At 39.2% G+C, this 15,768-nt stretch overlaps 1 protein-coding gene across 1 annotated transcript; it reads right to left on the reverse strand.

Annotated features, from left to right (window-relative positions):
• Positions 1-1,466: 1,466 nt before the first annotated feature.
• LOC104453580 lies at positions 1,467-13,705 on the reverse strand. Its single transcript, XM_010070362.3, has 12 exons — positions 13,228-13,705; positions 12,318-12,860; positions 10,741-11,898; positions 10,270-10,597; positions 9,837-10,092; positions 9,537-9,753; positions 9,071-9,423; positions 8,379-8,921; positions 6,421-7,612; positions 5,669-6,022; positions 4,984-5,221; positions 1,467-4,325 (listed from the first exon to the last, which is right to left on the reverse strand). The coding sequence occupies exons 1-12, from the start codon at positions 13,381-13,383 to the stop codon at positions 1,648-1,650; spliced, it is 8,016 nt and encodes a 2,671-aa protein (XP_010068664.3). The 5' UTR covers positions 13,384-13,705; the 3' UTR covers positions 1,467-1,647.
• Positions 13,706-15,768: the final 2,063 nt, after the last annotated feature.

The raw sequence follows: 15,768 nt of genomic DNA on the forward strand, positions 1-15,768 counted from the left end.
CTTATTATTATTATTTTCTTCTTTTCTCAAATGCAGATTTGGTTTATTGACAAAATTCTTTGCCAACGATGTTCAGTTTCTTTTTTTTTTTTGACCCACGGTCAACATTTTCACTATTAAACCCAATTCGGAGCACGTCCATTGATTTTCTTCTTATATTTAATAATCGTGTTATGAAAAGGGTAAAATTATCAGCATTTGACAAAGCATTTGCTAAAAAAAAAAAAAAAAAAAGACAAAGCTTTTGCTAAGCAAGTTCATGACATCATCACAACATTCTACTTCAACTTCAACATACTCAGAATGCTGCCTTAGTTCTTCCGAATCAAAGTAGGTCCATTGCTTCATGTTTAAATTCGTGTACCTCAGTTAGACTATGCGAAGTGGAATTCTTGACCGAACACTTGTCTGTTGAAGTCCTCACAGCCATCGGAGCTTAACCAAGGCCTTTTCTACCTTCCTTAAATAGCTGTGATACCAATTTGATTTAATTGCAAGATCTAATAGTTTCGCACTATATTGCATAATTGGTATAACAGCTGTCAACAGCCAGGAGACTCTAACAAATAAGTATTTGGTCAAGAACTTTGATCCACAACTCTTTTGCTTGACAGCACAGGAGCTTCTTGGATTATAGCCTCACAAGTGGTGCACTTTATTGAACACATTGGAGATTTTGTGTTGACATCCAAACTGAGTTGTTTCCATTGATATATACCGTGAGTTTGGGTGTAATTTAGGACTTGGAAAATACTCAAACACGTAAGTGATCATAACTCTATAATTCTCCTATTTATTAATAGATTATTTACAGTTGACTATCCCCATAGAGTAAATACCGACATTCAGATTGTCTCATGTAGATCTCTTCATTTATTTACTATTCCCCATTTATTTCTCCAGTAATTACGCGTCGAATTAATTATGAGGTTCGATAATTTTTGCATTATATTGAAAAACTGACATCGCATAACCAAATTCCGAGGCCCGAAATCATTCAGCAATAGAGACGAGTCCTTAGCACAACAAAAACTATTCAAGAGGTGGCTCATTGTAAGAGTCGCCCAGGTATTCAAATCTTATAGTAATATCGTCCTTCATCCTCCATCAAGATATAGGTTTGGCTCACCGTTGTGCCCATCCGTCTGTAAATAGGAGAGTTTTCCGAGGGACGGTCCCGTCCTTCGTCTGGTGAGGGTACACACAGGTTAATGATGTACATTCCCATATGGACATATGGTCTCCTAGGCTGGATCTCATTAACATGTTTTCACTACAATCAGGCAAACTTCTCTATCAAGATGGTCTGTAACTAAATAAGATATGAAGAGGAAATTGCATTTTCTTTCTCATTCTTCACTGCACACATGCTATCGTGAGGCATGACAAAATTAAAGGTTTAGAGTGGTAAAAAAGAAGGAACAATAATCTGCAGCCAAAAAAGGAATAGTAGATTTTCATGACTATTCTCTGCTAGAACTTCAGGATATGTATAATGAGCTTCCTGTCAAGAGATCTGTCTTTCTTCATTCTAAGAACTATTTTAATAAAAAGTTCCACATGTATCTACAAGAACGTGGACTACCTGCAGAATATAACAACATACAATTTTCACTCAAACTGTATCTGCGACAATGAAGTGAGGATTCATTTCTTCTTGCCTCTTCCTTTCTTATTTTGCTTACCTTTGGACTTGCAATTGCCCTTGTTCTTGTTCCGGTTTTCCACACTGCCAGTCTGGGAGAAAGAAGATGATGAAGCCTGCTGATCCTTCTTCACTTCACCGGCTTTTTCAGCTTCCCCAACTTCGCCCTTCTCTTCCTCATTTGCTAAGCCCACTTCTTGTCCCGGCAATGATGACGCATTTGCACCATCCAAATGCACAACTGGTACTGCACTGTTGGAAGATGAGGAATCCTGGGAAAATTCAGTCAGATCCTGCAACTTGCAAGAGCTCTCAGCACTTCCATCTTTGGGGAATAGAACTTTCATAATCTCTTCTTTGCATTTATGCAACTTCACATCTAAAATGATGGCATGTGGACATTTTGAACAATCTGAAGCAGAATTGGTAATTACAAGGGGATCAACTTTTTCGAACGCTTCAGCAAGAACACCCACAGAAATTTTCTGCAAGTTTGGCCTCCGGCAACGTGAAAGAATATGACGAAATTCTGGAGGTATTTGCTCAGAAATCCAACTCTTACTGAGCAAATCGAACAGAAAATATGGACTGATGCCAAAATTCAGGTGAAGCAAACAAACCAAAAGAACCAACTTCAAGACCAACAACGGGTAATACTCCCTCACATTTAGGTTCGAATTTTTTATCCATTGTCCGGTATCATTTTTATTGTTAAGAAGGTCTGCAACAGTGCTTGTAACAAACTGAATGATGGGCTCCAAGCAATTTCCCAGGTTGAAACTGAAGCTAGGCTTTGCTAAACCTTCATGGCAGATGAGCCATTCAACTAGAGAAGATTTCGTTGTATAAAACTGCCCTTTGGAGCAAGCTAACAAAATCACAAGTCGTTCCAAGAGATACAAAAAACAAATTGGTGTGATGTAGTCTCTTTCAGTCCTCCAATTGGCATTGTAAGCATCTGCCAAAGCTCGATAAAGCTTCCAAGCCAAAGAGATTTCCATAGGTCCATCACTCGCCTGAGGAAGGTCTGATGGTACATCCCGACAAATGCATTCCATGAATTCCTCCCATGGCGTATTTCCTTTAAATGATTTTGCTATTTTTCCGTACAAATCATCGTCGAGCATTCCAGACCCAAGAACCAAAGTCGCAAGCTCACCCATCTTCCCATGTGAAAAATGCTTCTTCGAAATTATCATTTTCATTGTTTCTCTCAGTAAATTACGAGAAGCCTCACTTCCTCTCAGAGATACCATATTCTCTGATGATGATATTCTCCAGTCAAGTGGAAATATGCAACCAAAGTACCTCCCACTGGATGTTTCAATGAAACTATCCAGTGCCTTACCATCCTGGAACGAGTGATTCGGACAAAGTTCTCGAAGGAACTTGGCAACCTCATGTAAGATAGCAAGACATCTGCTTTGCCAGAAGTTCGACCGAGAACTCTTCGCCAAAAATTGATACAGAGCATTTAATTTGTGCAGGAGCTTCATACCAACAGAAGTAAGCTCACAATACCAATACTTTTGAGCTGCAGAGACCAATTGTCTAAGATCCAAAGCAACCAATTGTCCTTTTTTCTGAAGAGATCTTTTTTCTATGTTTCTGACCCAATCAGCATCTGGGTTTAAAAGGTGATAAGTTCTTTGCACGTTGTTCCATTGCTCCAGAACACCAAAGTAATTCAAACAGAACTCCCAACATGACGTATTTTCCTTTCCCACCGGCATCTCCACACATCCTACACTCTCTATAATTCTTACAATTTTCTCTCTCCAAAGATTCCAAAAGCAGACCAATGAGTCAACGGAAATCTGATTCTCCAAGCTCAGTTGCTCAGAATAATTCACTGGGTCGACAAGCCAATCATATTCCCAACAAAAATTTGAGATATTTTGACGAAGATGGAAGTCCAGAATATTTCGAGCGCACAGTATTTCACCTCTGACACTTCCATTTCTACTGGAAGCACTCAAATGTTCTTTCATTTGAGCCAAACTGTTCTGTTTATTTAACAAAATGCTTGATTCTACAGAAACATATTCATAGAAGGCAATAGGCTCGGGCTTTGCAAGAAGTTTGGCTTTTGCCACCAGCTCCTCCTCCTGTGCAAACTGCTTCAAGGGCCACCCTTTGCTTCCAGGAGCCCAAAGGGAATAGAATAATATGTACCACAGGATATTCATCGACGCTTCTCTGTTTTTTCCGCTCTTCCCAAGTAGATCAACCTCACGAAGGATGTCACCTTTCATCCTCACAATCTTCGCCGCCTCCAAAAAGTTACCAAACTCTTCCTCCAGACTTATAAGTTCATCGAGGCATCCAAGCCTCTTGAGCAAGTTTCTCATTGAATCAATGCAATGAAAAGCCTTCACATACTTCATCATGGCCCTGTAGTCTTTGAGGTGGTAGAAATGTAGGGTACAACTCTCTAAAAAGTCCTGTTCCAATTTCTCTATTTCTTTACTTTTCTTCTCAGTTCCCTGCCTTTTCCAATCCTCAATGTATCGCAGACCAATTTCAAAGAGTTTTCCTTCAGCACAAATGGACAAGCACTTTGAGAAAATATTTGCCCTTGCATATGCCTCTGCTGCAAGACTGTAGCACCGTGCGAGAGAGAAACACTCTCCAGCTTTCTCCAAAGCAGATTCTCCACATTTATCCATGTATATTCTACCTGTTGAAGCATAACCAAATTTGATGTCAGTCTCATTTATAGAGTGCTGATGTTCAGAAGATAAAACATAGCAAAGGGACATTTGGAAGCTGCCAGACGTGCTTTTGTACAGCTCAACTCTGTACAGCTCAACTATATTCTCCAATGTCAAAAGATGAAACAGGATCAACATCCGTAGGTGGCTACAATACCAAGAAGTTTTTGACAAACAATAGTCCACATGGAGCATTGCAACTGACAGCCACAGCTTTTTTTAAACATATAGGTCTGATCAGTGTTAAGAACTTAGCAGCTCGAATTTTTCCAAACTGCTGAGAGTGCAGAGACAGGTTATCATATAGAAAATAATCAACTTTCAAGCCAAGACATCGATCATGAAGTCAACATTAGTAGCACTTGCTCAAAATTCACCAAAAGCATTTGGAAATTAACAAGTGAGATCAAACTACTTTTTTTTTTTTAAATTATTGAAAGAGGAAAATCAATTAAACTGGTAAACAAGGGCGTACCATGCATGTGGAAAACTACATACAGAAGAATGCGAAGTCAAATTTCCTCTTTCTTAGGCAGCTTTGACATAGCTACTACAAGAAGAAAAGTAAAGATGCAGCATATCTCCACCTTATCATTTTGAAAGAAATGAAAAGAAAAATGATACCTGCCATCTCATATTCCTTCAACATGTAGAAACACTCCGCGGCAGAGTCGGCCATTCCAATTGTTTCATAGATCTCAGCAGCCTGCCTTCGAAGGTCAGAAGCCTCTTGTGGATTTGAAACATGCTTGAGATCTGCATCTGCTTTGAAAGCAGAGGCCTTAGCTAATTTCTCCCCGTATGTGTACCTTGCTCGTTCAAAGCACATTATTGCCATTGGGTAGTTACCCTCACGTAAGAGCTTGCAAAGTTTAAAAAAAAGAGAGATCAATAGCTTCTTCAGAAGAGGTGAAAAGAAGAAAAGAAGAAAACATAGTCCTCCCTCATAAGGAAAAATCAGTGCTTACACCAAAACAATGCACTGTCATTGACCTGATAACCTCAAATGAGGAAAAAGATCATAGAAATATTCCTATCATGTTGTTTATCCATTGTATGTCTAAATGAAGTATTAACCAAACTATTAAAAAACCAAAAAAGCTGGCAAATCGATCACCATATTTGTACCATAGAACGTCCACATTCTACACACTTTTTTTTCCTTTCAGGATCAGCCATACTTTTGCAGTCACTATGGTCATTCCAAAATCCCTAGCATTCACAGATCATGTTGACTCCAAATGAGGCAAAAACAACAATTCCGTGAAGAGGAAACCACTAATACAGGAAAAAGAGAAAAACAGCGAACCTTAAAACCTTGTGACTTCCACTCCTCTGGCGTGCTCCTGACCTGCATTGCTTCTGCAAGGGCATGATCTACCAACCTAACTTGAATGAGGCACTTCTTCTTCCAGTAGTCCAACATTGGCTTCGAGAACTCCGAGGCATTCTCACAAATCCACAATCTTTGCCTTGTCCGAGTAATTGAGACATACAATTGTTTCAATTCAGAGCATAATATATTGTGTTTCGTGTCATCAAAACTTGGGGAAGACCATTGAGAGCTGTGATCGAGCAAAGCTTGCTCCTTCATGTATCCATAAATCACCCTCCACTGACTTTTTAGAGGTGATGTGCCAAAGAAGTTGTACAATAAGACATCCTACAAAACGTCATGGCAAAAAGTTTCAGGTCAGAACATCTGATTTATGACCAAAATGACAGATTTCAAGTTTCATGAATACATGAACAATTCTAAAAAATTTAGCAAAAAAAATCTGCACTCATTTCAACACACCAGCCTATCAAGAACAGCTGTAAAGTCGCAAGATTGTTGATATTGTCCATTAACCTAGAGGATGATGTTGACATGAGCCCAAACAAATTCTACGTTATGAGTATCTAGATGCCATTGTCTACGTACAAAAAAGCGTATAGTAGAATGAAAATGCCAATCCAAGCTTTTTACAGAGTAACAGCTTGCAGCAAATTGGTCATGAAATCTCTATGCTGCTACTACTAATATCCCATGGCAAACAATCCAACCTGACCCACACCTACCTGAAATTCCAACCCCTTGCACTCCACTATCGTCAGAACTAGCGCTTGCCCTCTCACGAGGTTTGAAATTTCATTTCTAGAGTGATCATCTCGAACCAAAATAACCTGCTCTGCTCCAAAGCCAACAAAATTACCACTAAAATCACAGTTGCCAAATATTGATAGTATGGCACTTTCGTCATTCTCTGATTCAAGTAAAATTGGGGCTTCCCCACATATAAAGCTAGTTTCAGGGCTTAAAGCATCAACAGATAAGGGGAAAAAATGGTAAAGAAGATCAACAACACTCTGCGCCAGTTTGAGTATACCAGCATGAGTGCGGAAGTTTTGGCTCAAATGGAAAATTTTGGAAAGACATCCCTTTTCCATTCTGATATCAGGTCCATCCATTGAATCCATCAAGAACTCCTTGTAGAAAAGGGACCTTATGTCTTCAAACCTGAAGTCTATTCCCCTTGCAATAGTTTGTGCAGTGTCACCAGAAAACACAAAGCCCCCATCAACGTTTCTACAGATATACTTGAACAGTGAAATTTGCCTCATGGTGAGATCCTGCACTTCATCAATATATACAAAATCCACCACGTTACCAGCAAACTGCCCATGAAAAAGACGGCAATGAAGATCATTGACAAGATCAGCCAAATCAAATTCACCATTTTTCATTTTCATCTTTTCATAATCCTCGAAAGCATCATAAATTTCTTCTCTTCTCTGAATACTCAGAGTGGAGACACGACCCTCCGAAAGAGAAACATAAGCTGGTCTGTCAAGTTTGCCTTCACAACCATCCGCTGGTGGAAGACCACCCTTTATGTGGGACATTATTTCAGTGAAGACTCTGGAAGGATCAAGCCTCCTCCTTATCTTGTCATTGAAGTGAGGCCAGTAAACAGCACAAAACTTTTCGTAAGTAACCTCCTTAGCTCTTAGAAGACTTTGTAAGGCCACTGGTCTAGAATTGAAGGATTGGCCACAACAAAGATCCCTTAGATCAGGGAACCTTTCAAAGAATGAAACCCCCACAGTTCCGTCTAGCATCATCAGAAGCTTACGAAAAGTTATAACAAGGGGATAAGAGTTGGGAGATATGTCTAAAAATGAATCCGGGATATCCTTGAATAATGCTGCATCATCAACAATCTCATCAACTGAAGAGCTTTTAACTCTTTGTTTTGCACCAATGCTGGAGCTGCAGGATTAATGAAGCCAGCAATAAGATATGGAAATATATAGTTTTAACAAACTTATGGGAATACCTCCACTACACATGCAATCTCATAATTTCTACTTTTAGGTAACTAACAGCAAAAAGGAAATTAGAATACGCTGATGCACCGAGGTTGTAATGATATACTATGAGACACGGATAGTGTTTACATCCCCTGGCAATAAAAATTTTCCCCCGCAGCAAGATTTGTAGAACGCATGGTCCTTTCTCGATTCTGGTTATAATTGCACAAGTTCTAAAAAGACGGTTTTCTTTTTATATGTACAATGCTACAATCACAAAATTTAATGTGAAAGTTTCCAATAAAATGGTATTGCAAACTAAATAAGTGGCACGAAGACCAAAATAAGGAATATTGCTGCACAAACTAATGTTTAGTTTCAGCAAGCAGAAGATGTCAATCTCTAACATGCAATGATTAAATCTATTTTCTAGCTGCTATATCCAAGTGGTAGCACCCGACCATGGCAAAGTGCTGATTTGACCCATGCGCTCTTGCCACATGCTATATTTCCTATCGAACTCTATAAAATGAAGTATCTTGGTAGTGCTTCTCCGCTAGGAGGAAAATAGTAGCATGCCAAAGGGGTTATCTTCTTCTCCCGACTAATTCATAAAAATAAAAAAAATATGACAATCCATTAACCCTTGCATACGTTTGTTCATTGTAAAAATTGCAGAATATTTATTCTATTGTTCAAACATCTTCCCATGACATTTTATGTACCTTCTAAGTTGAGATACGTGCTGTTTGACCGCAAAACATAATTTTGCACTGACAGTCACAAAAAGCTGGCGCAATACACCATCCTCTGCTCCTTCACCGATTTCCTCAACATTGATTTCAAGGGAGGCATCTTTGCTGTGGCTAATACCACTTTGGATTTCCTGAAATCCCTTGGTTGCTTCATCGTGCAGTTTCTCATTTCTAAACAACTTCATTGTCAGGACTGTAGTTTTACCGGTTCCAGATCGCCCAAGTATAAAAGTGCTTCTGGGGAAAAGAATTATCTCTTGTTCTTGCTCTGTTACTTCAAACGGAAGACTTGCTTCATTACCATCACTGTCATCGAGCAAATTTCTGACAATATCTGATGATAAGGGGTAGAATTTCATCAGAAGCAAACTCTCGCTCACTTTCACATTCTCCACATACAACCTACGATCTGAAGCATCAGCATCAGAACTACTCCCAAATTGACCTTCACTAGGACTTCGATAGCGGACAAAATCGAAAGTACATGCCCAGGTCTTCGGAACTTGCAGATCCCTATAACCGGAAGAGGCATGTGAAATGAAAGAAAATAGGGGGATCAGATCAATTCAAGATATTTTAGTCATCTATCCGGAAAAGAATGCTTTCTAATTTAGTAAGAGATGTGCTACCTATCTTAAGTAAGAAGAAAAGATCAGACTTACCCCTCAATGCATTTCTCATTGCAACGACTAATAAAATCATCACTATATGTCTCGAATATGCTGTCCAAACGTTTGACCAATTTTACCACATCCTCTAAAGGCAATACATCCCATATCTTCAGGATTTGGATGTATCTCAGTTCCTTTACAATATCAGTCGTGCATATGACATAGAAACCATCAGCTTTGAATTGTCTTACGATATGAGATGAGTGTTCACAAATTATATCCACATTTCTCTTCTTTGGTCTCCAGCCACTGGAGAGTTTTGACAGAAGGTTGATGATGGACATCTTTGTCCTGAGTGATGCCAGCTTTCTGAAAGACTTCAGGAAGTTGTCACTGAAAAGAACCTGATAAGACCAAAGAATAACAATAACATATGTTGTCACAAGTTCTATAAAACTCAATGCTTATTTTGAAAAATAAATGTAGCCATAGAATACTGTTGAGCAAAGTTTTTTACCTTCCACCTTGCATTTCTGAAAAGTACACTGCTTCTGTCAAGCAGATCATCAAGCTGATTATTCTCTTTCTTCACATCTAAGATGGCTTTAGCCAAATCCTTGTCATCATCAACATTGAAGAAACATCCACGACTCTTTGCATTGTCAACCACAGCTTTCCACACAGAATCGCTTTTCGTCAGTGTTTTCCCATTTCCCAGAATCCACAGACAATACCTATAGATAGGAAATTAACTCAGGGATTTACTTGCTATATCACCCTAAAAATGTAATTTGACACAGTTAAGAGGATAGAGTACCTGGCCCTGGTAAGAGCAACATTGGTTCTCTTATTACTGGACAAGAACCCAATATTCCCACGCGAGTTTGATCTTACAGTGGATATTATAACAATGTCTTCTTCACCCCCTTGGAATCCATCCACTGACTTCACCTTGACTGTAAAGCCCTTGATATTTTCATACTTTTTTCCAAGGTTAGCTAGAACTGCAGCAACATGAGCTGTGTAAGGAGATATGACACCTACTGTCAGATCTTCTTCTGACCCATTCCAAGCTGCAAAGAAAATAAAACCATCACTACAGTGATATTATTTTTGGCAGGGTGCAAACTTCGAAAGAAACGTCTTAGGAAAAGAACTATTAATGGGCATCATAATCTACACCTATATGATTAAGTAATACATGCAAAATCCATGTGCTCAAAGCAATACGTATAAAATTCTCGACATACCTCTGTACAGATTCCTCACTATCCTCGAGATAACTTCCACCTCAACAGGGTTTCTAAGGCTACAGCCATCATCACCGATTTGTTCTTCTCCATCAGGAATATTTATGAATGAGTAAGGGCCAAACATCGGCCATGGCAAATGACTTTTTCTGTAACTTTTGCTCTTCACATTTGGCCCATCCAAAATTTGTTTTTGATAAAATTTTGAAGTCGGAAACAGACTTATTGATGGATGCATCCGATATTGTATATTGAAAAGTTGCCTTGAATAACCAAGTGAACTCAATCGTTCAAACAGACTCCTTCCAAAACCAGCCTGATTAGAAAGCTGTGAAAAGAAAAGACATGATATCAAATTCAACAGGCGTTGGGTATAGATAATTTAGCCCATCTAAGCTCAAATGAAGAGAAGGAGATTACAAATCTTTCAAAACCAAATACAAAGTTCCGTTTCAGATATTTTAACATTACCTTGCTTTCGACCATAGCAGGCAACTGACACTCATCTCCAACTAAAATCAGATGCTTGACACCAGGGAGTTGCAGAGGAATTACTGACTCGCATTCTTTCAACTGGGCTGCCTCATCGATTACCAGTAAATTGAGAGGCTCCATTTCCACGGAGTACAGCTTATATGAACTAGAAGCAGTGCAAAAAATCAGGGAAGCATGTTGATAACAGAAGTTGGCTATCATGTCCATACTTGTAAAGGTTGGAAGTTTTAGATCCTTCAGAGAATCTCGAACAGTTAGCAACAACGAAAGGCATTCCTGTATCTTCATATATAAATTATATAGTGGACCCATGGACGTCTCAAATGAAAACAGGCTAACTTCACCACGTGAAAGAGTTATCTCCATCATCTCCGAATCCAAATTCTCTCCACGGAATAAAGTTTCAAAAGAATCTAGTAAGTTAAGGAGGGATGTAATATTCTGGAAATTAGTTCTGGATATATGAGTACAGAAAATACTGAGGCATCTCCGCAGGGGCTGGACAGTTGCCTTGAATCGGTCCCTGAAAGACTGAAGAAATGATTTAAGCTCACCGCTTCCACATCCGCTCCCATCATCATCACTTCCTGATTTGCTTCTTTTTGTGTGTTCCTTTTCCAAAAATATGTGGTATTGACGGACACAGTTGGCAAGAGTATCTATCATGGAATTTAGACTAGTGAATTTAGAAAAGCACTCTACACGATGTTCCAAGTATATTTCTTCAATGTTGGCATCAACTTTCAGCCGCTCCTTGTTCCCAAAAATAAGCATGTCAAAGTAACAGAGAAAACTTCCCGTTTCAGTGCTTATACCACTATCTGATTCCTTTAATAGCTTCAGAACACGAGTTGCCACTTCCTTGATGGCAACATTTGTAGGAGCACAAACAATGGTTCTATGTTTCCTTTTCAAGAGAGTAAGTAGCAGTGTAGCGATGGTTTTAGTTTTCCCAGTTCCAGGAGGACCCCATATCAGGTCGACAGATGGCTTGTTCTCACATTGGAGGTTACTGAGACAGGCCCCAACTGCTTTTTTTTGGGATTCATTCAGATCATGGCTCAATCTCTCGTCAAGGCTCTCACTCTCAGAACCATTACCTTCGGTAACACAAATATTAGAAACTTTATCAGCCTGCAACCGAAAACATATTTCTTGTGATAATCCAGACCTTGTAAATATGATAGAAGGTTCTGAAACTTAATCGGTGTTAATATGACATAAAGAGCATTGCACAACACAAACTTAAATCCCGTGAAAAATATAGTATAGAAAATTTTAAGGTCTAGTACCAATGAGTAAGTTGCCTCCAAGTAAGTAATTTGCCCTATTTAAGACCTAATTCATTCAACTCCATATCATGAAATGGACCAACTAAAAGAAACGATCATCCTAATCTATTGATGAAACAGCATGGCTTAAAGCAACATTTATGTTATTTTCCTAATAAACTTACAAATCGACAGGAATAAAATGAAGCTTTGAAGCTTAGAGGAATATAATAGCAATTTTAAGTCTAAATGGACCAAAGGTACAAAAAAGGAAAGTCATACCACCAAATCTGTGCAGAGAACTTCCTTCAAAATATCCAAGTTCAGAGACATATGCAATGCATTCCATATCCTTCTGTTAGTGACTATATTTATCAGGAAAATTGCATACATTGGCTTCCGGGAATTATTTACTTCAAGGTTCGATAATGTCTCCACTTCGAAGTATGTTGATGACGTTGCCTCATCCTCTTCATCGTCTTCTCCAATCATCCTAACTAATGCGAACGCCCATCTTCTTCCGAACCTCTCCAAGTCAGGAACAGTTGCTGGCTTAGCATCAGTTAGAATCAAGATATCTCCAGGCAAAGTTTTGTAAGTTTCCTTGCCACGAGTGTTGGATTCATTGTTCCACTGACCGCCCTTAACAGCATATGAGTTCCCACTTCCCGTGCATTCCACACATTCAATAACCTCAGTGAAAGGCAGCAAAGAAATATTTTCCAAACTCGAGCACAGACTCGCCCGGGTTTCTTCCAGTAAAGGGTAGACGTACGATCCGAGATAATCCTGGACCGACTGAAATTGATCCGGTATAGTCTCCACCTACAAAAACAGCTCGGCCAATTGTCAAATATGACCAACCAACCTTGACATTTCAAAAAAATACTTGGACCAAATTCCATAAAACATAACATATACTCCTAAAATGCCTAACGAGCTTGCCGAACAAAGTAGAATCATAAAGGGTTCTATTCTACTAAGTTGAACGCAAGGTTCTTATAAGGCAGGCTTACTAAAAGCACAAACAAAAAAAAAAAGGGAGGGGGGACGAACAGAAATCATTGGAAAATTCTCAGGTAAACACGACGTTGTCGTTGAACTTACACGAAAATAAACCAAAAGGGCATGATAAAAAGAAAGGAAGAAAAAAAAAAGAAAAAGCAAAGATCGGGGAAGAATAGAAAGAAACCTTGTCATGGTAGAGGTTTTCGTTGAGAATGTTGTGAAGAGACCAAGAGAAGACAAAATCAGTCAGGTCATTGGTACCGTGTCTCCTCCTCCTGCTCAAACCACCTTCTGCTATCTCCACGCCCACCGCTCTGTTTGTGCTCCCTCCCAAACCCATCTGAACCCACGTACCAAAATCTTCTACTTGTTTCTTTCTCCCCTTTTCTTGCCCATCAAAGCACCAGGGAAAAATCGCTCTGAGGTTTCAAGGAACTTTCGAGGCGAATATTGCGCAAAGCTTGTACGGACATCATCAGCCCTTTTTGAGCTCCGAAGTGAGCATTCTTAGCGACGAAGAAGAATGACACGGGGAAGGCAAAGGGGTCGTCCATGGAATCTTAAAACAAGCAACTCGAGGTCTTTTCGTCAACCCACCATTCGAGGTCCACGAAAGGCGAAAAGATGGGGGTGGCTCTTCCTCTCGTCTCCCGTACACTGTCTGATGACTTTCTTTACTGCCCAGGTGCATGTAAAGATTCCCGCTTTTCTTCGCTTTTTCAATGTTTCGGTTTCTTGCAACCTAAGCTTCGTCGACTGCTTTATATCGGAACCGCATCATGGCATGAGTGAAGTTAATTTTTTAAGATATTAAAATTATTTGCTGATACTGAAATAATAAGTAGATAAAAAAAATTGGATGAATCTTAACCAGAAGGATGACGACATAAACAGTCTCTCAACTTTCATATAATGTGTAATTTGGTCTTGAATTTTTAATTTATTTAATAGGATCTTTAAATTTTAGCCTAATATATAAACTTTTTACTTATTTAACAGAGTCCTTGAACTTTTGGTACATGTTTAATACAGTTCCCGAACTATATGAAAATATTCAACATAATCCTTTCATTGATTCAAGACTAGGCATTACATCGAACATTTTATGAATTATATTGAACATATACAAAAAATTTAAGAATTATATTGAATAAATAAAAAATTTATAGATCACATTATATATTTGGCTAAAATTCAAAGATTATATTAAATAAATTAAAATTCATGGACTATATTACACATTGAGATAAAATTCAAAGATCATATTTTAAACAAATTTGAAGTTTATGGATTAAATTGCACATTAAGTTAAAATTTAAAAACTTTTCGTGTCATCTTCCCTAACTAGAAGTCAACGATGAATGTGAACATTTACTTCAGTCACTTGGCTTTTATTTTTTGAGCATCCATATTGATGTATATCATGAAAAACCTTAGATTTACCCTAAATTGATAAGATATAAAGATTTTCAATTGGTCTAATATGAGGTTATATTGCATGGGCTATAGGGCTTTGCTTGTGATAAGTAGACATGTGATTGAAAACTTTATAGATAGTTTTCAAGCTAATTTTAATGCATAAATAACTTAATATAAGGAGCAATTACAAAACGCAATTTGTGAAGCGCAATCTCATTAATCCAGTGATACAATTAGACTGTCGTTATTACACATCAAGAATGGTGGATTCCAAATTAAATGTGCAAATCTTTTTTTTCATTATTGCATTTTAAATTTTAATTGTGGAGATTTTGGAGTGCACATGTGTGTTGACACTTAATTTTGGCAACGTTAAGTAAATAAAAAAATAAAAATCTCATCAGAACAATTAAAAGGAAAAAAAATGAAAAAATCAATCTAATTGATTATGTATGGAAATTTCAAATTTCAAATCTTGATAAATGCGGAAGCAGTTCTAGATCAAGGATCAAGATTTAGGGAATCGGGTAAATAAATAGCAAGAATTTTGATAAAATGAAATGAATCTAAACAAAATCGAGCTGATTGCGAAATAAATCTTCGATTTGAAACGTGATAATTAACGTAATAAAAGATGGAAACTCAAAAATTGCCATAAAAAGCGACTGTCCGGAATTAGTATAGAAAAGAGCCACAGTTTCCGTGAAAGGGGAGCGAATTCAGAAAAAAAAATCGAGAGAAAAAAATTTCATGTCAGGGGGACTTTTCTCCTACGGTTTTTGATTTCAAAATTCAAGGGAAAATTTTTTGGAAAGAAATAAATAGTCAAAAGTCGGCAGAGAAAGTACGCCAGAGGAGAGGGACGTGCGAGTGGACAGGTGAGGTGGGAGAGAGAGAGAGAGAGAAAAAAAAAAAAAAGGGCGCGGCACTGTTCATCTTCTTCGCGAGGCAGGCCCTGCCCGCGCCCGCACCGGCCACCGCGCCGGCACCGCCTCCGCCAGCCGCCACCGCGGTTCCACCACCGCTGCTTCGCCGGTCTCGCCCGCGCCGCTTCTGCCCACCCGACGCCGCTGCTGCTCCGCCGACGCCTGCAGCACTCCTCGCCGCTCCGCTCGCCGTCCGCCGACGTTCGCCGAGCCGCCTCTGCTCCGCCTGCCAAAACCCCTCGCCCGTCTCGCCCGCCCGCTTGTCTCCCGCGACCCAGCGCCTGACGCCCTGCAGCACCACCAGAGCCCGACGCCGCCGTTGCTGCTTCCCTCCCGGCGTCGCTGCTGCCCCGCCTGACGCCGAGCGTCGCCCAGCCAAC

The sequence above is a fragment of the Eucalyptus grandis genome, chromosome 7 (assembly GCF_016545825.1).
Source record: "Eucalyptus grandis isolate ANBG69807.140 chromosome 7, ASM1654582v1, whole genome shotgun sequence".
NCBI lineage: Eukaryota > Viridiplantae > Streptophyta > Magnoliopsida > Myrtales > Myrtaceae > Eucalyptus > Eucalyptus grandis.

Bases quoted from the DNA above. Each gene is read 5' to 3' on its own strand.
- LOC104453580 (XM_010070362.3), bottom strand. From the start codon at position 13,383: ATGGGTTTGGGAGGGAGCACAAACAGAGCGGTGGGCGTGGAGATAGCA. The intron at 9,424-9,536 runs GTAAAAAACTTT...TGGTCTTATCAG, and splicing joins TCAGAAATGCAAGGTGGAAG to GTTCTTTTCAGTGACAACTT. The intron at 7,613-8,378 runs GTACATAAAATG...TTAATCCTGCAG, and splicing joins CACGTATCTCAACTTAGAAG to CTCCAGCATTGGTGCAAAAC.